Source organism: Watersipora subatra, chromosome 2, assembly GCF_963576615.1.
Source record: "Watersipora subatra chromosome 2, tzWatSuba1.1, whole genome shotgun sequence".
In the NCBI taxonomy this organism is placed as follows: Eukaryota; Metazoa; Bryozoa; class Gymnolaemata; order Cheilostomatida; family Watersiporidae; genus Watersipora; species Watersipora subatra.
Window position 1 is genome coordinate 23,534,507 of NC_088709.1, and position 26,115 is coordinate 23,560,621.

Consider the following 26,115-nt stretch of genomic DNA (forward strand, 5'->3'; position numbering starts at 1 on the left):
ACTTATGAAAGTAGACAGTTGTGGGTTGGAATTTTAAAAAATACCAAATTTAGCAGCTGCTAGTATTTTCTGTCTAGTACTATGATGCTCATGACCAAAACAATGATCATTCATGTTACCAAAGCTAAGCAGGGATAGGCCATTCATAAATTCAACATCATGCGCTCTGCTGCAACACGAACTGTTTGTCTTCCAACAACGCACGATGTGTGGTTCATTCACAAACACAATTGGACCACCCAAGCTGCTTGAAGTGAGAAACAAAGCAGAGCTTAGTAAAATTTGATCATTAAATTTCACACAGTTAGCAACATGCGTTAGCAGGTGGCATGGGTGATGGCGCTAACACGGCCGGCCGAGAATAGCAGGTGCCGTGGGTGATGCCTAACCCTGTTGAAATAATTTACCATCTACATATCCCAGCAATTCTTTGTATGACACCCAATTATGGTTGTCAAACAGTAGTTAAAGGCATCTCTTAAGATTCTCACTGACAGGCTGTGCAGGTGCTTAAAACTCTTAGTAGATAAATACTAATTATTATTAGTATTTATTGGAACTGAAAAACTGCCAAATAAATTTGGCAGTGACTTCACAATGGAGGTAGATGACATATCGCAATCCCGGTAACATAGTAATTCCTTGCTGATTGTGAAAAAACGCAACTACGTTTATTGATGGGAATATATGTCTAGACTTGTACCCAATAAAACAACACTGTAAAAATAGCTACATTTTCATAAATACTACTAAAAACTGAATTTAAAAGCATCAATGTAGAAATGGTACAGACATCTGTTTATATGGAAAAGAATAGGGCTGGTATCTAGCAGCTTGCAAAGAAGGGGTACTGATTGATTTAGACAAGGTTTTGTTCAAAACTGTTTCTAGCAAAGGGTTGTATTGATAGTCAAGTGAACTGAGAGTGTTAGGTAGAGTTGAGATGATCCGAGAGCCGAACGATGACAGGCTGTCATGAGGAGACAGCGCTGACTGCAAACTATCAGTAGAAGGGTTTATTGTACGACTGTTATCAGGTGGACTACTAGCGTGAGATGCTAGGTGCAGCATGAGTTCTTCATATGAATAGTGCTTTTTACCACAGATTCCTGTTGGCGTCACCCAGTGGCATTCGTGATACTGAGGTGATGGGTTTTTAAATTGGTGCACCGTAAATGCTTTAAGGTTATCGTTGTCGGAAAATATTCTGTTATAATTTTGAAGAGCTTCTGTTGCGGCCGTCAGTGTACTTGGTAAAACAGGCGCCGGCTGCTGAAGCTTGTGTTGAAAGAACGCGGTGAGTTTAGCCAAGTCGGTTGGATGAACAGCATCGCTCGAAGAGGGTAAAGGTGGAACTGCGTCAGGAGTGAAATGTCTCGTTGGTGGAACATATGAATGGGCAACATTCATAGATGCTTGCAAGTTTTCTAGTTCCTTTTGGTAAATGAGCTTTTGGCAGATAAGTTGATACTGAGAGGCAGCGTATTGATTATAATCGGCTGCCGTTGAAACAGCAGGTATGTGAACGGATGCTGGTGGAGTGTTTATAGATGATGGCGGACATTCTTCTAACACAGGGCTAAGTTTATCAGTTCGTTCAACCGGAGAAGAAGCCTTTTTTAGCTTGCTTTTTCCTTGTTTTGACAAGACAGCAAAATGTCTCAGATGCTTCCTTTGGCTTGGCAGATCTTTCGGTTTGGCATGGAGGTCGCTGCCTATGTTCCGGCATGTTTCTTGCAGCTTCGCCAAAGGTGATTTATCAGCCTAAAAAAGCAGCATTTTTTGAGAATAAAAATAAAATGTTGCTGTTTAGGTCATATTTTTAACATATTTAATTTGAATTATTTTGAAAAAGAACTTTTGAGTGAAAGACATTTGAAAAATAGTTACATCAAAACGAAAGAAAAATGAATATTGTTATTACTTTTTACATTCAAAATCTATCAAAAGTCTATGGCTTGCTAAAGGAACTTAGAGAAAAGTGAAAACATTATTGCTATAAATACACGTACCGGTGAAATAGGCTGATCAGGAGATATATAGTCTCTATCAATCTCTGTTTCCTGCATCCTGTTGTGCTAAACAAACGAGACCAACACTAGTGAGCAAGAATAGATGAATGATTTGGCAGACAACAGACTCGCGCTACGCACCTACCGATCCACCTCCTATTATCATTCTCCTCTTTCTCATGCCACTCAAGATAAATCTAATTTTACATCAAAGGGTGCGAACATACATCAGTCAATAATGGGCCGGCCATTGAATGTCTCCGTGAGCCTATCACAAGAGACCTCCTATACGCCTGCCGCAGACATCAATCACTCTAGAGCAAACGTCATGTCAATCAAAATGATTGTTCTCACACAAACAGCTTAAAGGTATCATTATCACAAAGGCCATACCATACGTTTCGCTACGGCCTCGCAAAGTCTTTTCATTCGTCTTCGCTCGATTGTATTCAGCATGTTTTACAATTTCTTCTCTATTATAGCATTGGGAATATTGTAAGCCGAGCAAATTAATGTTTTTTATAAAGCTTAAGAGTGAATGCGGCACACACGCGGCTCCCGTCAATCGAGGCTTCCATTGTTGCACGCTTTTTCACATATTTCATTTATTTACACAGGCAGATGGGCGGAGAGATCAAAGGGATGAAGTGAGTAACTGTGTTTAGGTGCAATCGATAACATGCAATTATACTAATAAAGGCTGACAATCAGCCCTGACAGCCAAATTCAATCATGTCAAATCAAAGATGGCAATTCTATACGGCAAGACGGAACGTGTCAGCTGATGGACTAGTAGCATTGACAAGTTATAAATAATTCACCTCAATTAAAGACGCAGCGTACGGTCCTTTGAAATTACGATCCACAGCTTCTCTCCGCATAAACTCGTAATTTTTCAGTGCAGATCCTTCTCAATTTCTTGATATTATCATTGATTATGTATAAAATTCAATAAAGTACCGATTTTTATTATATCAAGTTTATAAAGATTGGATATGGAAACAGCTAAATAATGTATGTATTTCTTCGGAGTTCTTTGAAATGAATCTTAAAAGCGCATTACATCTCACCATTTTTACTGTAAACACAACAAACTATTTTTAAAAGAAATATCTACTGTTATTTTATTCTATACAGCTGCGCGTTAATTTTTTATATCAATTATTTTGAATTAGAACAATAATATATAATAATTATAGTATAACACTATAGGTAACAATGACATGCAGATGAGTGTTGTCTGTAGCATATCACAGTAGCAAAAGGTGTAGTTTTTATGTGTGTAAAGTACAAGAAAAACATTATTTTCTTTTGGCAGGAATATCACCAAAGCCATTACCAGTAGGAGAATATATACTCTGTGTAAAATAACCAAAATAATAGAGGGGAACTACTTTCATTGTCATATTTTAGCAATTACCTATTTTCATTTTGGTGTGTATCGCAGAATTTGCAAAATTTAGTAAATAGAGTTTATACAAATGTTCATCTCTAAGAACTGCTGTGAGATGGTAACACAAGCAACACATAAGTTTATCTTCTGTCTTTAAAAAAGTAAAAGAAGTCTCTCTTAATGACTTAGAATCCTTCATACCTCAAGAAATACACCATTAAGACAGTCCAACTCTTTTATAATTTAAAGTTTTGAGAGTGGCTGATTAGACTTTGATCTCCATTCAATACAACTACTTCCTGAATAACTTGCATACTTTGATGAGCATCTAGGATTGCAACTTACTTGTTATTTGAAATACTATTTGTCTTTTGTCTAAAGATCATTTATCTGTAGCTAGACTCAACTTCTAGTGTCTTTGAACATTTGAGAGACTAGGATGGGCTGAACAATATAGGTTCAGATGCCATACTATTTATCTTGTTGGCTATTAAAAGTAACTGTATAAGTCTATGGTTCTGTGATATCACTATACGCCTATCGGTTGTTTTAATTAAAAGGAAAACAAACTAAACTAATATTTTTGTAAGTCTAACAGACAAAACGTTTTTAACACTCTCGTACGCTACTTGTATGAACAAATGCCAATTGATGACAACGCAGCACGCTGCTGTTGCATGTTGTTGGCAAAGCGCAACACTGCTACTGGCTGCTGTTGGCAAAGAGCTACACTGCCATTGGCTGCTGTTGGAAAAGTGCAAAGCTGCTATTGGCCGTTGTTGGCAAATTGCAACACTGCTATTTGCTGCTGTTGGCAAATCGCCACACTGCTATTGGCTGCTGCCAACAGCAATCCATGTGACTACTGCATAGAGATAATTGAGTTACTACTTCTACTATAGAGTTACTATTACCATTACTCATTACTATTTTTTAATCGAGATTGAAGGCAGCATAAGCTTATGGAACATAAACAAACAGAAGTAATAAACAATACTACCAGGGTTGCTGCTGGAATAGACTGATGTCCATTTTTTGCACTCACTGGCAGCGTTATAATAATCTGTGGAGTGTTTGAAGGGTATTTCAGCAAGGATGGGCCTTCAGCTAGAAAAAATGAAAACTCCTAAATACAATTACAACTATTTAGTGCTAGCATCATAATGACATTGCTTGGCATACGACCTTATATTTGTTTATTTTATTTGGTATTAACTAGTCAATTTATTTATTTAATTCATTTAATTTTATTTATTTATGTTTAATTGTACTTATTTTATTTAATTAGTAATTATTATCATGCTAGACAATCCTATAACAAAACACAAACATCTTAAAACAAGAGAAAAAGCACTAAAAATTCACATATAAATAAATCGGTACGTTAAATATGCGCAAATGCTGCTAGCAACAAAGTGGCTGCTAAACAAACTACATTACTATTAAAACAAAATAATCTAAATGAAATAAAACACTGAATGCCTTTATATATAGAGATGATAATTTTGTTAACCTGTTAACTGTAGCTGTAGGCTTCCAAGATTGTCAAACGTTACAAAAAAGATTACCTGTCCATAAGAATAAGTTAGAGTCCAAAAAATCCTACTCAAACTATCAACAGGATGCACTAATAAAAGTCATTACATAGACTCATGCAGCACTTAAGACACAAACATATCATAATCTGTAACTACACCACAATAAGGGGGGTTGTTGACGTCCCATACCTCCCATACGCTGAAACTCATGGCTGCATGGTCATTAAATTAAAGAAGCGATTTGTTATCATCTTCCTGTGGTTTATAAATAGTGTCATATGTTAACAATGGAAGGGGCACTCAAGGTTCACCGAGACTTGGGTGATGTTGCAGCAACTTAATCCATCCAATTTGAATAGCCTTAGTGAATAATTTTTGTAAGACATGGAGTGTTTTCATATGCCCGACGCATAGTGGGTACTAGGGGAGGGATGCCTGTGGTGTTCAGCTTCCAATCACATAACTCTTTCAAATTATTGTAGCTTTCCTCAAATCATGGTAGCTAACAAATCCTCATGACCTGAAGGCCATGATGAGGATTTGTTAGCTAAGATTTGTTGACAGTAAATAAATGTATGCATGTTGATGCAGCATTGAAAGCCATGGCCTGAGATCTTTATGAACAGTTGATATTTGTAGGCTATGACAACCTACCGCCTGGCTTATAACAAATGCGTTCAGTATATGCTAAAAATGTTAGCACTGGATTCGTTCACTGATCATCTTTTTAATTGGTAGAGTACGTACTACGTAAATACAGTGCATACAGGTATTTGTCGTAATTGATATTGTATCAAAAGTGCCTCAAACTCTTGTTAAGCTCTGTAGAATAATTAATTGCATTTCTTAAGAACTAGTAAACTTTTCATAGTAAACTTTTTTAATAAATCATTACTATAATAAAAGCCATGTGCCACTGTCTGAAGCGGGTAGCGCAAAAGTTGCTCTCAGCTGGGTTCGAACCTACAACTTTCAGCGTGGACCAAAACTCTACCACCTGCTTATTTGACCACCTTGCCATATTTAGGAATATTTGTGCAGTTAGTTATTACACCTGACAATTTCTCACTGCGCACCGGACTGATAGGGTACAAAGTCTCATATAATCTAAAAATGCATTAAGAAGTACATAAGTAGACAATAGCGGGTTTTGTTTCCTACTCAAACGTCTTTTGTAGAGAACACGTAAAAACTTCAATCAAATTAACTAGTATATGACAGGCTACAGAGCACTTCAGCACTTCTTTGTACACTTGTTGATTCCTTTCTGCTCTTAATGATGAACTGAGATTGTTGATACCATTTTTAGAAATCAGGCGGAGACCAACAATAAAAATTCCTTATAAATAGAATAATGCATCTTTGTTTGTTTGCCTCCTTAGTGAATCAATGACCACAGGTGCTTGCTCCTGTCAGCGTACATACTTATTCTGATGCCTTCAACCACAGCTGCATGCTTTCATCTCGTATGATTGATGCTGTTTTCTATCACTCATAAATATATGTATAGATAACTCTATGTAAAAGATTACACAAGTGACGCCCTTATCAAAATTTACAGCTCTCCTCAGTCGATCGCTCAAACTTCGGATTATAACCAAGCATACCATTTTTCTCTTGCCTGAACTAGCTGATGCTGGATTAGTGGAATGCTGCAGTCAAGCAAACTATTTGCTATGAAAATTATTATTGAGTTCTTTAATAGCTCCCAAATTGCTTATATCATTGCGAGGAATATATAAACCAATTTATTTGAGCTGCCTACTGTTCAGTTGCTTGCTTTGAGAGCAAACAGGGCTGTGGCTGATAAATTTTAATATAGAACTGATCTCATCCATTATTTACCCTACTATTGGTCAGAGAACAAGCTCTTCGAGGGCTTCTGTCAGCTAATAAAGCCATTTCATTTTATTTTCTGTATTTCCATCTCAAAAAATCATCAGCTCATCTCTTCGTGGTTAGATCGTCTGCTCTTTTTTATAGGCTACAGCAACCTGTGGCCCGCCCTAGCCTCAAGTCAAAAAGAACAGCAAACTGTAACAATCTTGTCATCTTAAAAATTCATAAAATATCAAGTCGACTACTCTTCCTAAATCATTAAAAGTAGTGAGGCCAAAGTCTGTTAGCCTGTGATAAACTACTTATACTGTCTGTAGTCTCTGGCCCAGCGCATTTCATATCCAATAATTTCACTTGCCATGATACTACAAGTAGGTATATGCTTGTCAGCGCTGATTGTAAGCTTTTGGCAGAAAGTTTTTTTCTTATAGCAAAATATTATGGAAGCATTTAGCACACCAGTGACTTCACCAACTCCATATAACATGTGTGCCCTTCTGTACCCTCTCCTTGTTGCATGCAGACAGACAATCAGACAACAAACATGCTCTTTTTCCTTGGTGCTAGAATTACCTTATTAAAATAGTTGGGGATCTGATGTTAGTTACTTGAAGGTACCTGTCATGTCTACACGAGTGACTAGGGAAGCCTATGTAAGGTACGTACAATTTGTATTAGAACAATGTTAGGTAATGTCTGAATGTACAAGTAATACCTAAAGAGGTGACTATAGAAGCCTATGTTTTAAATGGACACTGATGGGGTCAGAGCATGCTGCCAAAGGCATCAGCCCTAGAACTATCCTGTTGGTATTTGTTGTAAATGCTGCTTCATAACCTGCTTGCATTTCATTAGCTAATCGAACTTCTACCAAAACTATAATAGGTCAGCTATTAGAATAATGCCTTTTGTGAAAAGTAACAATTGAAAATGATTGTTAAATATCGCATTGCACACGGAATTCCATTGGCCTGTATATAGTCAGGGCGGATAGTATAAAATATTTGTGTGTAAAGATAAATACATCAAAATGCACCCAAGACTTGTGCGACCAATAGAGCTTCAAGATCATTCCTCTTATATGTAGATAATCGACGCCCTTAACACTTTCAAGTATGGGTCCAACATAATTTGGGGAATTGTGTTCCCAACTGATCCTATGCAAAGTGAACTCCGCTGCATAGTTTTGCTTTGTTCTTATGCACTTCCAGTTTATGAAAGATTACAAAATATTTGTTGCTTTGTGCAAAATGTTTTCAATACAATTTCAAAGTTTCAGGTCGATTATATCATTAGTTCTTGAGATATTGCCGAAATACCGAGGGCTCTTATAACTGTTCAAGAGAATAAACCGACCAATGAAAAATGGCTGCTGGAACATTAGTTTCTAATTGAAGGTTTTGGTAATGAAGACTCAAATATAGACAAAGCTAGAAAACTCAACAACAAGAGTTTTACAGTAAAACTATTTGATTTTCTATTCATAACAAATAAACATACTCTATCAGACTCGATGTACTGCAATCATTATGTTTCTTCAATTACCCCTAAAACATCACTTCTTTGAAAGAGTGTGAAAAAAACTATTTACTCTGTTTGATTTCTTTTTGTCATTCAGTTTTACAAGTTTAGAGTTTCAAAATGATATTTAGTTTAAAATGAATTGTGTTATTCTAAGCGTGTTCATAGTCGATGAAAGTTTGTAATGTGGTCTTTGATATCAGGGTATCTGCTTGTATATACATGTATATATATATTCATGTACATATACAGAAATATACATACATGTATATACACATGTATACTTGTATATATATTTAATACTTGACCTTCAAAGCGTTAAACATCGACCTGAGTGCCTAAGCTTTACTTAAAAAGTTTGGGAAGGAACAAAGAGGGTGATAGCAATATGAGCCTGATGAGAAATCACCAACTGTGAGTTCAACACCTCATCTGATAACACAAGTGGAAAGTAGCCGGAAGTAGGTAGGAAAACACTTGACATGTTGGTCGTACAACTAGGTGATATAAATATAGACTTGCGCATGCCACCACTCAGACAAGCAAGGAAAGGCAAACAATGAGACTTAATGAGTGGATTGTTAGGGCTGACAAGTGTATGATGAACAAAGTGATAAGCGGATCAAACTGGGGCATAACCCATATCACAGATGAATGGCTAGTGCAAACCCGGATGGAGCTATAAGCGGATCAAACTGGGGCATGACCCATATCACAGATGGATGGCTAGTGCAAACCAGGATGGAGCTATAAGCGGATGAAACTGGGGCATGACCCATATCACAGATGGATGGCTTGTGCAAACCAGGATGGAGCTATAAGCGGATGAAACTGGGGCATGACCCATATCACAGATGGATGGCTTGTGCAAACCAGGATGGAGCTATAAGCGGATGAAACTGGGGCATGACCCATATCACAGATGGATGGCTAGTGCAAACCAGGATGGAGCTATAACAAACCTTGGAATGAAACCTTGTAATAAGATTTATTTGGGCCAAAATAATGGATCCGTTACGGTTTCGTGGTGATCAGCAATTCTGAGTCTTTTAAAAATGGTTAGCGCAAAAAAGATCGATATGGTTGGGTAGCTATAGCTTTTGAAGTCTCCTTTTTCGACGAAGTTAGATCTATGCCATTGGTAGATGGAGGAAAGTAACTATGTCCAGGCTCGAGCAGAATAAAGCTTGAATCGGTCAGTTGAACGAAACGGCCAGAGAAATTTTGGTGCTCAGATGAGCCAAATGTTTCGTTTTATCCTTTTGAGATTTTCTGTTGGCAATTTTTTCTTGTGCGAATCAGGTTGTGGCTATTTTAAAACTATTGAATTGATCCTTGGAAATAGTTCTACATAGTTCTACTTAAACATGATATCACTGATAAATTCTAAGAAAATGAATTAACGTAATACGGTAATACCTACTGGTTAGAAGGTCAAGAGGCCAAATGTAACAAAACTAACATAAACTATATACCAAGATCAGCTATCAAAAATATTAAACGAGTTTCTATTTAGAACGAGTGCAATTCTGTTACGAGAGTGAATGTTAACGACGGGAGGTCGGCTGTCTACAAAACAAGCTAATACACTTGAAGGTTGAATGGCGTAGAAATCGGCTTGATCAAAGGATATAAAGAGTGTTAGAATTAGTGTCCGAGTGCTTTCATCGTTCGTAGAGTGTTTCAAGTTAATAGGCCCGACTCTGGCCTTCATAACAAACTAATCCAATACAACCTGCTCACACTCCACTCATAGCAACATCAATAAGCTGAACGGCTCTTCAGCTGCTCTATAGGTATGCATGCAGAGTTCTCTCTTTCCTCTCCTGCTGACAGTATCGATGACCACAAACTATTCAAACTCACAAAGACCAGTTCTCCATGAATCCTTATATTATAAGCGTTATCTGGATGAACATATTTACATAAAATTTATAAACTGGAAATTTATTTTTATATGAACTAGTACGTAGGCAGCCCAGTGTGCTGTTAGATATCGCCGTGTGTAATAGCTATAAGTGTAATTATTTGTATTTGTGGAAAGGAGACCGAGCAGTGCAGATGGTAGCACTGTTGGCTGGCAATCAAACTACTCAGGATTGACTCCTGAGTGGTGCAATCTGTTTTCTTAACATTCTTAGCCTGGGTTCCAACAGATGGACAGACACAGCTCTCATTATAGTAAATATTTTGATTTATTTCTGTCATTATAATAACTTATGATATAAAGAGATAAATTTATAAGCTATAATATACAGGAAATCAGACTTAGAGTAAACAGCTCTCAGGTTAATAAAGAATGTGGATTCCAACTAGAACTGAGGGTTGAAATAAGTCAAGTTATCATAAGTTCTTACTTCCTCTACGAGAGTCACAACAGACCAGTTTCATGGTAGTGCATTCCTCAGAAGTCTGGCTGTGGAACTGTAAAAACTATATATATGTAGAAAGTTCATTTTACACTTACATTATTTGATACATTATAATAGCAAAACAATTTAAAACACCATTACTTTCTAACATATATATAAATAATTATGTATATAGATAAATAAATATATATACAAATATATATATAAATATATATTAGAAAGTAATGTTTAGTTTCAAGCTGTTTTGCTATTACAATGTATCAACTAATATGTGAAATATAGCCTACATAACATCACTAATGTAGGCCTATATAGACATTAGAGATATTGGGCTCTATTTCATAGCATTTCTGATAAACATACCAGTATGCATTTAATAATAGGGTGGATTGAGTTATTTTCTACAAAAATTATAAAATCTCATTCTTAGCTTGACTGAATTGTAAAATGCCACAATATTGCCATAACATGGTTTGTAACCATGACAACAAAGTGCAATCGCTCAGAAGCGCCAAGCGATAAGCAAGTCCAGCGCTTGACAAGAGATACAAACTTTGCATTTAAAATAGTTTGTCCCAGAAATGTTTTTGTGATTGCGTAGACTTAACCATCGTTACCCTCACATAATGTTTCCAACAGGACAGAAATTGTTGTACACTAAACAATAGATAATACTAATGCAGCTGACAAGGCGTTTGGTAAAGGATGCTTATGTAGTAACCTAATAGAGAGATTGGATAACCGTGTGTCTATCCATCCATACTTGTTTTGTGCATGCATAATGTCACGAGACACCACCAAGCAATACTTGTCAATTACTGTCATAAACCTCTTCTATCAATGTGACAGCTAAGTGCTTATGCATCATCTAACTGCACGTCTCACAGCAGGCTCTGAGTATTAGCTGACAACAAAGAGCAGGTGATTGAAACTGTCATTATGAGAGCCCTTAAATATCTCCCTCTAGCTTCAAAAATATTAGCAAGTGATTATCATGCTCATTGTATGAAGCAAGTTGAAAGCATATTGTTGAGAAATAAAATTTGAATTTATCAGACAAAAATTTATTTCATGACTGTAGTAAACCTGACACATGGGAATAACAGAAGCTAAAAGGTATCTCCCATATATATCTGTGTGTTTACAGCTTCTATTCATACATAGAATACTGTATATCAAGTTTTGGCTAAGGTCAGCAGGTATGCTGGAGTAGTGAACAGAAAGGTTAACCGCTTGGTCTATTGGCAAGTGCTTGGAAAAGCTAGGAACCAGGCATTTTTGTAGGATGCACTAGGAAAAACAACTCAATTGTTTTTCAATATTATATCCAAATGTCAAATGAATAGAAGAGAAAATTAAATTTGGCATATGCCATACAAAAAATGAATTGCCATGTAATATCGACTAGTAATGCATGTCTAAAAAGCACTCAATAAGACTTGTCAGTTTGCTATATCGAATAATAATTAAATAATACTAACTTGGAAAATGACATTTGTTCATGTAACTTTTAACACGCGCAACTCCGTGTAATGTGAATTTAATGCATGTAATACAATGGTTGTCACATATTATAACCAATATTTATTATAATTCTTTCTAAGCAAAATATTTAACAACTTGTGTAAAAAAACAGCAACAGCAATGAAGAAATTAGTGAAGTCAATCAACCCTCAGTTTCGAGAGACTCCTTGTGTCAATGACCTTGGTATTTAGCAGCTGGCGCTAAAAGCTTAACATAAACACTTAGGCTATGACACACTAGTATGAGTTATTAGCTCAACAGAGCTATGATATTATTATAATATATTAAGGAAAACCTATAAAACAGAAAATACATCAGCATAACGTTGCTTTAACCTACTCAATTGGATGGTTGGATGCAGTGCATTTAGGTTTTTTAATAAAATTTTATATTTTTGACAAGCAATTTTACTCATTATACTGAAAAAGAGTAACTTTAACTTTAAAGAAAATTTATTCATTTAGAATGGAAACGCAAATTTTGTATTCCGCATTCATAAAGCCTTTGCAATGTGTCTAATGAAACCATAAATAGCGCCTGTTCAACCAGTTTATAATTACGAAGGCAACAAAGTACAGTGAACTGTCGGAAATGTGGTAACTATGACCGTTATAAGGATTCAGAAACCTTCAGACAAGCACGAATAAAACTTAGCAAATGATCTCAAGACTGACAAGAAAGGCTCACAACATGTCAAGCTAACGCTGTTTGACAGGAGCATACGTAAGGTGTTAACAGCGCAATCCTTTGATCTGACATTTGCTAATCAAACCAGAATGCGCATAAAGGAGTATTATTTTTACATAAAGAAATCTAGAACAGGCATGTGCACTTCAACATAAGGTTAATACATGAAATGACTCGCAATCAGGCGCATGAGAACGCTATACTAAATTGTCTAAACATAATGTGTTGATGAAATGACAGGAATGTGCAGTTTTGATGTTTGATTAAAGCAACTAATGTCAGAAGTTGTTGCAGCTCGAGACCCCTGCAATAGACTCATCGTTATCAAACCAATATGCCAGGCAGGAGCAGGTGAGCTCATATCCTAATACAAGCAGCATGTTTGGTCCAGCTCCAGCAGAATTCAAATAAGATATAATTTTACCGACTTTAGTAAGAATGCAAGAGAATACAGTTCAGCTTGTACTTACAATCAACTCAATGTGTGATTTATCAGCATGTTCAACATCACAGTTGGAGCAATTTCTGACGTTCTGTTTGAAGCTTTTGAAAACATCGTAAGTTTATAAGTGAAAGTAAAGATGCTGGTGAAATTTAACAAGCAAATTTAAAAAATAAGTATATACTTTAGTTTGTTCAACTAGTCTATGTTAAAGAAAATCACCATTCATACGTCTATCCTCTCCTCTACCACTGAACCTATGCATCACCCAGCCTTCAATCTCAACTTTTCGTAATAATTCATTTAATTTTGTTTTAGAATGCAAAAGTTTCAAGAGGCATTTTGGTTGTTGGTTCCTTTTGGCTATGAGGATGTATCTACCTGCTTGTCTTGTGCTGATCAGGTTTGTAACATAACCAAAATCTGATGCCCATTGTATGGAGGTGGCATCTGCTGACAGCTGTGGGGAAGCTGTACTGGCGCACGCTCCAAACCAAAACGGCGCTTGACGGGCGGTTTCCAGATGATGATACATGTGATGAGCTGTGGTCATTGACTGCTGTATGTTGTGCTTCCTACACAGTTCCTATTGCTATGGATAATAACCTACCTGCAGTATTTACAGAAGAGATGATGTACGTGTTTAAGATGCGGAACGAATTAAATGAATTATTGTATAGTCTTATGGGATTATTTATTTCAACATGTGGCAGTTCTCGCATACTAAGCAGATGAATTAGCCTCGTATGCAGAGGTTTGACTGTATTTAAATTTTAAGAAGCATGGACTAGCTCAATTTCTGATTTACTCTACACTAAATTTGGATTGTCCTGCGCCAAAGTACTACAAGTGCTGCAGACTATGCATTTTATTGCTGCCTATGCGGAGTTGTTTTTAGATTTCTAGGTCAACTCAAATGACAAATGCTATTAATATAGTTCATTCGATATTAAACCACCTTTCCGAAAGAATTGATCGGTAAAATTTTCGCAGACTTGAAATGTTACAATAATGATATTGGGTGGTTACCAAGCATTTCAACATAGCCTTGAATTATTAGGCAATGCACAGCTCAAACAGTTCGATATGGATAGCCTAGCTCACACTTCGATAGCATTTGCAATTGGTGGTATTTTGTAACCATTGAAGAGCTTTTGTGAGAACGTTACGAGAAAATTTGGTTGTCCCAAAAGTGTTTGCACAAATGTGTAGACTTGACCGCCCGTAACACCCAAGATAAATGATTCCAAGCTGTGACAAATGATATTTAAATGAAAAACCAGAAATATTTAAACAGTTATCAAAGCTCTTGACTTTTGATAAAATATCAAAGTATCAATATAATAGCAAATTGGCTGCTGCATCGTCACAGTCCTTGGCTATTTCCGACTTACTGGCATCTGGGTATCTTCTGGTTGTATAGTAAAAAACGTTCAAGAGAGCACAACTTACGACAGCAAATCCTTAAATAAACTATCTTTTTTTAAACTTGCCCTCCATCTTATGCGTGTGTGTGGGCAACCTATCAAAGGTTGAGTATGATTTCTATTTAGCTTACTGCAAGCAGATGCTGTACACGATATTAATAGCAATTTTACACAAATGTTGGCTCTGTGATCTTGGCTAGAAGTGTCCGAATCCACTGGCAAGGAAGCCTCAAGGTTTCCTTGAAGCTTAAGAGCAATTTAAGGATGGATGCCATTGTTTCCATCATCCGTGGACTTTTTAGGAACTGAACCACAGCCTGTTAGCTGGTCAGGGGTTTTAGACATTTCGTATTAATATAAACCAGTGCTATTTCTTAGCATAACTTGCGTAGACCCTATTCATACACATATATTAATAAGATAGCCACCTTGATGGAAGGCCATATCTTTAAACTGCATAGTGTATCCATAGAGTAACACCAGTCGGCTTTTCAATAGATGTAAGTGTACAAAAAATCTTTCATGATACAGGATTGATCAGCTGTGGCTGGGTCATTCAAGCTAGAAATGTGGGATTCTGTAGAATCGGCCAACAAAATAGTAAAAGTTGGTGATATACTGTATAAGGAGTAACTTTGCTACAATCACACAAGTCATACATGAAACTCAGCCATCAACACAAGATGCATAGAGGAAAAGTTGCCTAACATTTATTAACCACCAAAATTCACCAACTTCACTTGCAGCACCAAAATACACAGTTCCAAAATGCTATAAATATGTCCTCATTGCAACAATTCTGAATTATAGCAAGAAAAGACAACTCCAACAATAGAAGAATGACAGACGTCGACTAGGCTATAGCCAAAATGACTGATGACAAAAGCTTTCCACCATAGACAAATGAACAGTCAGCTCATAAAGAGATAGTGTGAATGTAAACAACTAACATCATATTTAGACAACTCGCATGTGATATTAAATATAAAATAGAGAAATGAAAACAGTTTATATTTCCTGCAATGGCAAGATATTACCTACTTAAATAAAAGGTTTTTCGAGTCTGCTTGTTGACTTTTGACAATATTTTTTGTCTCGTTGTCCTGTTTATAGATCCAGAAATTCTGGCAGCATAGACGCTATGCTTACTGATTTTAGGCTGTCAGCGAACATTAGACGAGCCTACGTTTTATGAATAAAACATTTTTACGATTTAATATGGGAGAATTCTACCAATGAATATAACTGACAACCATAAATTATCTACCTTGAATATTTGCGTTAATAGACATCAACATTTTGCATAATAAACAAAATACAACATTCTAATGATAGAATGGTCTATGAGAAAGCCAACATAGTATTGATGAAGGTAGTTTCTGACATATTGCAATAGTGCAAGTGAATGAAATTGAATAGAAAGACTAAAAGGGAAAACACGGAAACAGTAAATGCAAACATAAAAATGTTGTTGGAATGAACTTCGAAGTACCCAGTAAAACTCCAACAATAGATGCACGCGACTCGAACTGCCTTTTAGCTTTTGGCTGTAAAAGGATAGACCAATCCCACTTTCTACGCAGTCATTTACAACATCTAAGAAATGACGATTTTGAAAGGAAAGCTAATTTATAAAGCTTTGACCAAAATTTATAATTATGCACCTCTAAAAAATGGGAAACGTTCGAGAGCGACCTACGAGCTCTAAATAAACAACATCGATATTAAAACACCCAGCTAGTTGACATCCACCGCTTTAGTGCAAAAAAGAACATGATTAGCTACGTTTCTTGGCCAATTCCTCTTTCTCTCTGCAAATAACATCTGCGTGCTTCTGTCGGTGCAATAGTATGCCGAAAGACTGAACAGATGCAACCCAGACAAAGACAGTTGGTATGAGCACATTTAGTCTCCATATGTTGACAGTGGCGTAGAGGATAGCCACCATGGCCAGCACGACAGGGGAGAAGCTATTCATGTAGCTCAGGTACCTGAGTATAGAAAAGATCGAGGCTCTAATTGTTGACTACCCTTGACGGGTTGTGACTCATGTAGACAAGACACAACAAGTGAAAAGCAAAAATTGACCTAACTAGGAAAATAGGAACGTATTAAGGGTATCTTATCAGAATGGAGGCATTTAATGATTTATATAGAACATTGGTTTCTTATCCATTTTACAAAAGTACATTTTTGCTGCTAATTACTTTGAGCTGACAGTTTATAAAGCAAAAATTCGAATTTCTGACAATTTAGGAAGAATTTGTACAAGTTGCCCTACGTAATTTTAACTAGACAAATCACATGACCAGTATTCTCAAATAGAGAAATTCCAGTATTTTCAAATTCAAATGCCTTGGTCTAAACCAGTCATAAAACATCAAACTATCTTGTGGACATGATTTCTGCACCTCGACGACTAGAAATTTTCTTGCGACTTTTGATGGACATAATTAGCTGCCAAAAGCAATTCAAGTTTCGATGATATTCCAGTCACTGCGGGTGGGAATTGAACACCAACCACCTGTTCACATGTCAGGTGCTCTGGACCACTACTCCAGGGCTGCTCTCTAACAAGTGCAATAATCACAGACAAACAAGAAACTACTTTCCTGAAGTAATTAATAAAAACAGGTTTTTTAATACTAATTTACCTTGGAGACACTTAAACAAAATACCGTACTTATCAGACTATTAGCCACTACTTTTTCTGATGATTTGAGCCATGCGGCTTATATAAGGGTGCTGCTAATCTGTGGCTTCTTCTTTAACCGCTAGGGCGCATTAACCAAAATCTCCGGTTAGTGAGCCTCAAGCGGTGAAAGAAAATACGAAACAATGTCTAATGATACTGTTCCGTTAGGCACTAAGTTAAAAAGCATCGATTAATACGAAACTGTGCCGTTAGGCACTGTTCCGTTTTAAACAGGAAAGTTGTTGCCGCATTAAAAAGCACCACCCTGAGTTCTGCGGCTTATACAAAGGTGCGGCCTATGTATTTTTTATTATCGTTTTTTGGAAAATAAAGCAGATGCGGCTAATATAGGTGTGCGGTTAATAGTCCGAAAACTACGGTAGTAGTCGTGGCAACGCACAAGTTTAGTCATAACTTACTTCAGCTACACTAATAAAGTTTATACTAACGTAATATGTATATATTTTTATTTTTAAAATTTGTAAGTTTGCATTTTAATTTTCTCCAACTCCACAACTCTATCACTTTTACTTAACAGAAATGCTTTGAGAAACTTCTAATACCATGTGATGAAAATTACCTTGGGTGTAGTGATTGAGCAAATCGAGGAAATATTGATAAAATTTTATGGTTGTTTGCTGGATATAGTTATATATAATTATAGATATATAAATCCATGATATATCCAGGTTTGATTGTACTAGTGCACAGGAATTACGGTGCAAAGTAATACTAATGATATGTCTTACCAGTTCTCATAGTCTGTGTTGAACCTGACGAGCATCAATGAGGTAGCAATGACTATAGATGGGTATCGAGAAGGGTCGAGGACTAGTGTGCGGGTAAACCTGGATGAACATGAGATAACATCATGTACAAGTATAGCGCAGTATATATACATGTGTAGTGCAGCATATGTACATGCATAGCGAAGTAGATGTACATTTATAGTGCAGCATATGTACATGTATAGTGCAGAAGATGTACATTTATAGTGCAGCATATGTACATGTACAGTGCATAAGATGTACATGTATAGTGCAGTAGATGTACATGTATAGTGCAGCATATGTACATGTATAGTGCAGCAATGTACATGTATAGTGCAGCATATGTACATGTTAGTGCAGTATATGTACTTGTAAGATGTAATAGCTGTACATGTATGACGTAATAGATGTACATGTACGATGTAATAGATGTACATGATGTAATATATGTACATAGATGATGCAATATATTTACATGACTAGCTGTGCCTCCCGGCGTTGCCCGGGTATTAAAAATCAGATTAATGTATAAACAATGAGAAGTGATGAGATTTGCTTACCACTTGCTGGCAGGCAACTCTCCAGCAAGTGGCAGACCATTGCCAAATGGCCTGGCACATTGCCAATGAAAAATTCCACTAGCCTAGTTAGTAAGCTTCAAATGCCGGTAGGCAATGACATTGCGTCAGCATTGTTGCCCAGCTAGGCTATTCTAATAATAGCTATAGCTGGAATGCAGACAGACATACAACATAAAACATACTTTGAGAAATATATATATATAGGCTGATATAATAGTTGTACTTGTATGAAGCAATATATGTACATGTGTGATGTAATACATGTACATGTATGATGTCATACATGTATATGTATGATGTCATACGTGTACAATGCAATGAATGTATACATTTATGAAGTAGTAGATGTACATGCATAGTGTAATGGATGTACATGCATGATGGAATGTAGGTATGTGTGTGTTGTTAACAAACTCACTGTCACAAATATATTACTACATGAGGTATAATCATGAGTTTTCCACTTATAGAAATACTGCTAGTATAAATGGTCTAAGAGGTCAATCAAATCTGAAATTGATATGTTGTACAGACTTTTAACTGTGGCCAGGCATAGTTCAACACCATCAACTAAAGATAGCCTGAAGCTACTTTCCAGCAGGCGCTTGTACTTAGTTTCAGTGGGTATTGTGTTCATGAGTCTGTCATGGAAACAAAAGGAAGGTGATAAGATAAAAAAGCTTCTTTCAAAGTCATTCACTGTACTCATTCAAGTAACTCATGTAGATTACCGGTTGCTGAGGTATGACAACTCCACATAAACCTTGCTAAACATAAGAGACTATAAGTTTCCAACTAGACCATAGCATGTAAATTATGAAAAAGAAGAGCTCTATACTCAAACGGTTAATAGATGCATGGCATGACAAATAAATAACATTGACAGTGAACTGATAACTCCGGATAACCATAGGTTATTACTTAGCATCAAATAAATAACATTGACAGTGGACTGATAACTCCGGATAACCATAGGTTATTACTTAGCATCAAATAAATAACATTGACAGTGAACTGATAACTCCGGATAACCATAGGTTATTACTTAGCATCAAGGATTAAAAGCCGACATGAGATTTGAGTGTGAAATTAGACGGATTCGAGCAGCAGTACGAGTCATAAAATACTCACTGGTAGTTTTTAATCCAAGTCACAAACTCTGGCAACGAAAGGACAAACATGGTAAAAGTAAGCAAGAGAAGGGTGTGTTGCAGGTACCACATGGTATGCCTTCTGTCCTCCAACGGGAAGGTTACCATGCTGGCTGTTATCTGCAAGACAATCATTAGCTGATGTTTCGGTTTGAAGACAGCTAATCATTGCAGGGTTTTATTCAGTGTAACAACAACATTGGCAATATTGCAGAAGTTATCTCTCCTGTAAAAACATGAGAAAAATCAATTTAAACATTTGGAAACATCACAAACACCTTTTGTCTCAGACAACTTAAGCTACGGCTCTTGATGCTTTCAACAGGCTATGCTTGACTTACAACTGTAGATTATGCTGCATATTATTACCATCCTTGAGTTATGAAGCTCCTGAAAAACTCAAGCATGCTGCTATTAGTTCTTACATATATACTAGAAATTCCCCTATCATACAGCCCATGACCAAAGTGGTAATGGAAAAAAGAAAGGGTACTGCTGGTTGAAAAATGCAATATTAGCAGTCAAATGGCACTGCAGTGCAATAGAAGAGCTGCAATGGTAGCTGTAATGTACTGGGTGTTATTATACATGTACAACAAACAGCAATAATGAAAGGAAAAGATTATATGTTCATATCTCTCCCCTGCAATAAGAGAAATGCAATATTAGAAGTGATAAGATAAAAAGCTTCTTTCAAAGTCATTAACTCATTTAGATTACTGGTTGCTGAGGTATGACAACTCCACATAAACCTTGCTAAACATAGACTATAAGTTTCCAACGAGCAAACAGCAGAAGATTAAGATAGAGACTTCTGGTTCAGACAAGTATAAATATGTATAAGAACTAGAGCTGCACAATGATCGCGTTAATTAAACGATTAACGCGACCAATACAAATAAGCGATTAACTGAGTTGGGCTAATTAATCTTCAATTAAAATGCAACCGAGGTGATGATCTTGATGTGGTTCCTTTCCTTTGTACTGTTTAGTACCATACGTTATACTAACATAGCAGGTTACTACCATTTAATTTACTAACAAATAAATATTATGACAAGCAACAATTTCCTACCAATAAATTAAACTACAATTATTTTGCACTCAACTATGAAAATACAGTGAGTCACTAACATTAAACTTGTTTATACAATACAATGCACAAGCGCCGTGCCGATCGAGCTCTAAGCGGCCATGTTGTTAGTTGTTTGAACATGTTTCTAGGTAATAGCAACAAAAGTGATTTCAGTATTTAAGTAAGGATTTCAGTAAGTATTTAATATCTTACAGTTTATTTTGGTTCATTTTTAAAAACTTTCTTAAGTAAATTATACAGGTATTTTCATTTTTCAAAAAAATCCCAATCATATTTCAGCTTCAGAATATTAGTAATATAAGATTGACACTTTATTGGAACATGAAAGCAGAAAAATGTGGACGAGTATAACTGGAGTGGCTCAGAACCTGGTCACGTGACGAGGGAATTTTCTGTTTTTATACATAACTGTTGGATACATAACTCCAGCAGTCTCCAAGTGAAAAAGTATTAACACAGATTTTATATATTGTAAATATATATTTGTACTATATAATTGACCATAATATCAATATATTTACATGACTGTGTATATATAATATGGCTTTATTGGTGATGTGTATTGTATTTATAAATAAATTATTTGAACAATATAATATATACATGTACAATAACAATACAAATATTTACAAATACATGTAAATGTAAATACATGTAAATTAACAATATAGCACTTCTACACTCACTAAGGGTATCAGTGCGTGTGTGTAACACTAAACAATGACTAAACACAGTGACAAAAATGAAAAATTCCCCGTCATGTGACCAGGTTCTGAGCCACTCGAGTTATACTCTTCCACCCAGGTAGCGCATTTCTGTAAGTTGTTGGAAGCGTAAACAAGAAAGCGAAGTGCAGTATATGCCATAAAGAATTTGCTTACCACCACAGCACATCCTCATTAAGATATATTTTAACTAATTCTCATCCTACCGCGCAGAAATCATCACCAGCTGTCACAGACAATAACTAATACTACTGACTACCGGCACTACTGTTCCCTGTGAGCGGCTATTCTCTAAAGCTGGCAATATTGTATGTAGGAAGAGGGCATCTCTTTATTCAGATAATTTGAATAAACTGTGCTGCCTCAACTCTTGGCTGACTTAATTATAGACTTTCATAGACAGTTTTCATACTCATAATAATTATTACATTGTAACTTATGTACATTGTACATAACATGTACTACTGCTAACAATTGTTTAAAATATAATTAATCTATATGTAGCGGTATTATTTGTTTTTGAATATGCAGGTTTTTGCTAGATTAATTCTAAGATTAATCGTAGATTAACTGGATCAAACCAGTTATTAATCGCGATCAATTTTTATAATCGTTATGCAGCTTTAATAAGAACATTTAACAAAATGAAGTTTTTTGTGGAGTCTTTTTTCTGGATACAGCAAAAAGACTCCACAAAAAACTTTTATTTTGCTACACTAATATAGAAGCGACGTTCAAATATAAATGGCGTTCAAATATATGTGGCTTTCAAATATAGGTGGCATTCAAATAAAGGTAGCGTTAAAATAAAAGTGGCTTTAAAATGCAGGTTTTACAATATATTTATTTACTGTAAGTGTACTTACATCAGCTATAATAAGTAAATATGTGATGAGAAGCCCAACGCTGCCACTGTAATTCCAGGAGCTGTATATTCCAAGCACAAGAACCACCCACCAGATAACACTGCCAATCATTGGGATGGTGTGATGAGTAAATATTCTGCAACACATGACGAGACAGCAGGTTATTTGGAAGTCATTTTCCCATGATTAATATGTCAAGAGGAGAGAACAACTTTGAATCAGTTTGAAACGGCTAAAGAAGTAGATTATGGATGTTCAGAACATGGAGTACGCTCTGAGTTTTCATGCTTCATGTATTATACTGGTTATACATGGATATTAGCAAATGGGCATCATGCTGATGATATTCAGCAAAAGGGCATCATGCTGATGAGATGTTCAGCAAAAGCAAAAGGGCATCATGCTGATGATGTTCAGCAAAAGAGCATCATGCTGATGATGTTCAACAAAAGGACATCATGCTGATGATGTTCAGCAAAAGGGCATCATCCTGATGATGTTCAGCAAAAGGACATCATCAGGATGATGTTCAGCAAAAGGGCATCATGCTGATGATGTTCAGCAAAAGAGCATCATGCTGATGATGTTCAGCAAAAGAGCATCATGCTGATGATGTTCAGCAAATGGGCATCACGCTGATGATGTTCAGCAAAAGGGCATCATGCTGATGATATTCAGCAAAAGAGCATCATGCTGATGATATTCAGCAAAAGGGCATCATGCTGATGAAGTTCAGCAAAAGGGCATCATGCTGATGATATTCGGCAAAAGGGCATCATGCTAAAATACTAGCATCTACACAGGCTGAACATGTCAATGTTTTCTTCACAATGTTGCCATTTTCAACAATATTAAGGCATACAATAAATACAATAAAGGGCTACTTTCAACCAGTTTTTTTCAGTTTGGATTAGTCACAAAAAATTAGAACAATGGCACTTTTTTCTCAATGACATTAAAAACGCTGATATCATTAAACAAGGAGACACGAGCAACACACACACAGAGGCTCTAGATGACCATCAAAATGCTGGATTCGATCCTTATACCACCAGAAGTATGGTAAACACTAGCCAACATAGCTGCCCACCCAGTGAAGTTAATTACAACCAAATACTTCTTCTGGAACTGCCCGCCTAGTGAAGTTAATCACAGCCAAATACTTCTTCTGGAGTTGTTAATAGTATTTATTTAATTCAGGCCATCTGCTCTCTAATAGCTTTCCAATGAAACCAGTTAACAACATTATAAAGCGAACGGAACATGAACAGAACAGGCAATGCGTAATATAAAAACAAAGCAAGCCAAGGAGACGTGCAAGGGAGAATAGCACAGGGTAATTAATAGCAAAACAATGTTATTTTTAATATGATATACTAAATCAAGCGTGCTCTGACATCAATCAATCTCGCTGTGATCACCAACCGTGATTTGCATTGTTCAACTGTCCAATTTACGCACTGAGTGGCTGAGTGCAGGCACTTCTTAAAGACATATTACGGATATTCTCGTCAGTAGCCTACAATCTCAATGCTATTTGCCACCTAACATGTACAGTAGGCACTCTTATAAACTATACTTCCTGTAACATAAATTCCAGATAACGTAAAGAATTTATGTAAAGCTTTTGCTTCACACTAGGTAAAAGGTTTTCATATAATGTAAAGTGTGAAGTCAATGCAAGTTCTGAAATTCAATTTGAATAACAACAAGAGTTCCATAGTTAGCCTTAAAAAATGGCTTTCACTCTTGTCGCGCTTGGGAGAGAAAACGACATATAGGGTTATCTCTATTATGTATACTACATTTAGTCTAATTCCCCATGTGAAATCATGAGATGTGTTGATAAAGTACAGATAATAAGTAGCAGTACAGTTAGTTGGTGTAGGTGTTAGAGTGTTGGTCTACCAATCTGAATGTTACGAGTTGAACTATCGTCGAAAGCTTTCTTTTATCATAACTTTGATCTTTTTGATGGATACATAGATGAATAAATAGACACTGTTCTTATTATAGTAAAGTAGTTATATTTTTTATTGTGTTTTAGACATATAAAACATTTTTATCGCTCTCCTTTTGCAAAATAGACCTTGATGTCTGGAATAAAAGAGAAACTTGAGGTGAATTGCCATTGAAGGTGTATGTGTTCTCCATAACTTATTTTAAAATTGCCGCAATCATGAACCATGAGTAGAGTGAAAGTGATAAGAAAAAAGAAGAAAAATTGTCGATACAAACCAATAATACTACAGTTATGATACATTCATTAAATTAAAAAGTTATGTCTAGTCGTTTTTCCTTCCGAAGGAACAAAAGGAGAGAGTTTGGGAAGATCTTGGAATAAATTAGGCAATTTACATGTATTTTACTGCTCGTATACCGTAAAATTCCTAAAATGTAAACATTCCAGGAATAGATTGTGATGTAGGAGCATCTACTGTGTGTAGAAGGACAACTACTGCTGTCGGTTTTTACACAACCAACGACATTGGAGTTCATGTTAGACCATTATGTTAAAGTTTCGCATAACAGTGTGTGTGTCAGTTATAGGAAGCACTATAAACAACACAAACAACAAGCGATGCATGTTACTACAGATATGACTAACGCCTAGACAGGGTAGAAGGGAATATGTAGATGACTCACTGATGGAAGAGATAGCGCATAACCTTGCCAAGGACTGCCAGCACAAGGTTGGTGATGAGGGCATAGGTTCTGACAATGACTAGAGCTATCGTATAGAGGATGATATGAAGACCCGCTAGCATGAGACCACGACTCTCAAGTACAGCACCATCAGACAGAGGGATTCCGTATCGTGTCAAGGTGGTTCCTACAGTGGGCTGGCTGTAAACAAAGTGGTTGAAATGGTGCTGAAGTGCACATGGTGCAAATAGTGCAAATGGGTTGAAATGGTTTAAATTTTCTTAACACGGGAACATTAGGTTTACTGGAGAACATTGCCTGGGGTTGCTACACTAAATGCTGAATCAACTCGGATGCATCATTTACAATGTTGTTGATGAAATAAAAATTTTTTAAATTATACTTGAGAAATGTAGATGTCGAGTAACTATACCAAAAAACAGTTTTGTGGACAGACACACTCGCGAGGCAAGCTTTTTGACTGTGACAAAAGTAGACTATTTCTTGCCAATGAGTCACAAATATATTGCAAAGAATGCGGCAAGCCATGAAATTAGGAATTGCCTTTCTTGCCATTCTAACTAGCTTTAAAGAATCTGTGAAATTTTACCGATCTTTAGTAATTATTTGTTTAAGTCGGCATTCCAATGTTGCAGTACTGTGCATTATCGCTATTACCTAGTACCTAATTTTTGGAAACAGTACCCATGTCTTTGAACACATAGATGCCTGTATCCACGATAAACATCTTACTGACTCCCTCTCTAACATCTTAACTCACATAGTGACAAACCGAATGCCCGGCATTGCACGGGTATTAAAAACAGCG

The 26,115-nt window shown here is 36.3% G+C and overlaps 2 protein-coding genes across 4 annotated transcripts in view; both read right to left on the reverse strand.

Moving 5' to 3' along the window:
- Positions 1-629: 629 nt before the first annotated feature.
- LOC137387816 (uncharacterized) lies at positions 630-2,177 on the reverse strand. Its single transcript, XM_068074326.1, has 2 exons — positions 2,013-2,177; positions 630-1,764 (listed from the first exon to the last, which is right to left on the reverse strand). The coding sequence occupies exons 1-2, from the start codon at positions 2,067-2,069 to the stop codon at positions 772-774; spliced, it is 1,050 nt and encodes a 349-aa protein (XP_067930427.1). The 5' UTR covers positions 2,070-2,177; the 3' UTR covers positions 630-771.
- Positions 2,178-15,446: 13,269 nt separating this feature from the next.
- LOC137386920 (GPI inositol-deacylase-like) overlaps positions 15,447-26,115 on the reverse strand; it is an 80,636-nt gene continuing 69,967 nt past the window's right edge. For 2 of the 3 annotated variants that reach the window (XM_068073144.1, XM_068073145.1), the window contains exons 18-22: positions 25,287-25,487; positions 22,641-22,776; positions 19,934-20,073; positions 18,201-18,299; positions 15,447-16,747 (exon numbers count right to left, since the gene is read on the reverse strand). In XM_068073144.1, coding sequence (XP_067929245.1) covers positions 16,534-16,747; positions 18,201-18,299; positions 19,934-20,073; positions 22,641-22,776; positions 25,287-25,487 — 790 coding nt within the window. In that variant the 3' untranslated portion in view covers positions 15,447-16,533. Of the gene's footprint in view, positions 16,748-18,200; positions 18,300-19,336; positions 19,444-19,933; positions 20,074-22,640; positions 22,777-25,286; positions 25,488-26,115 lie in introns of all 3 variants that reach the window. The other variant, XR_010977851.1, reaches the window with a different exon arrangement.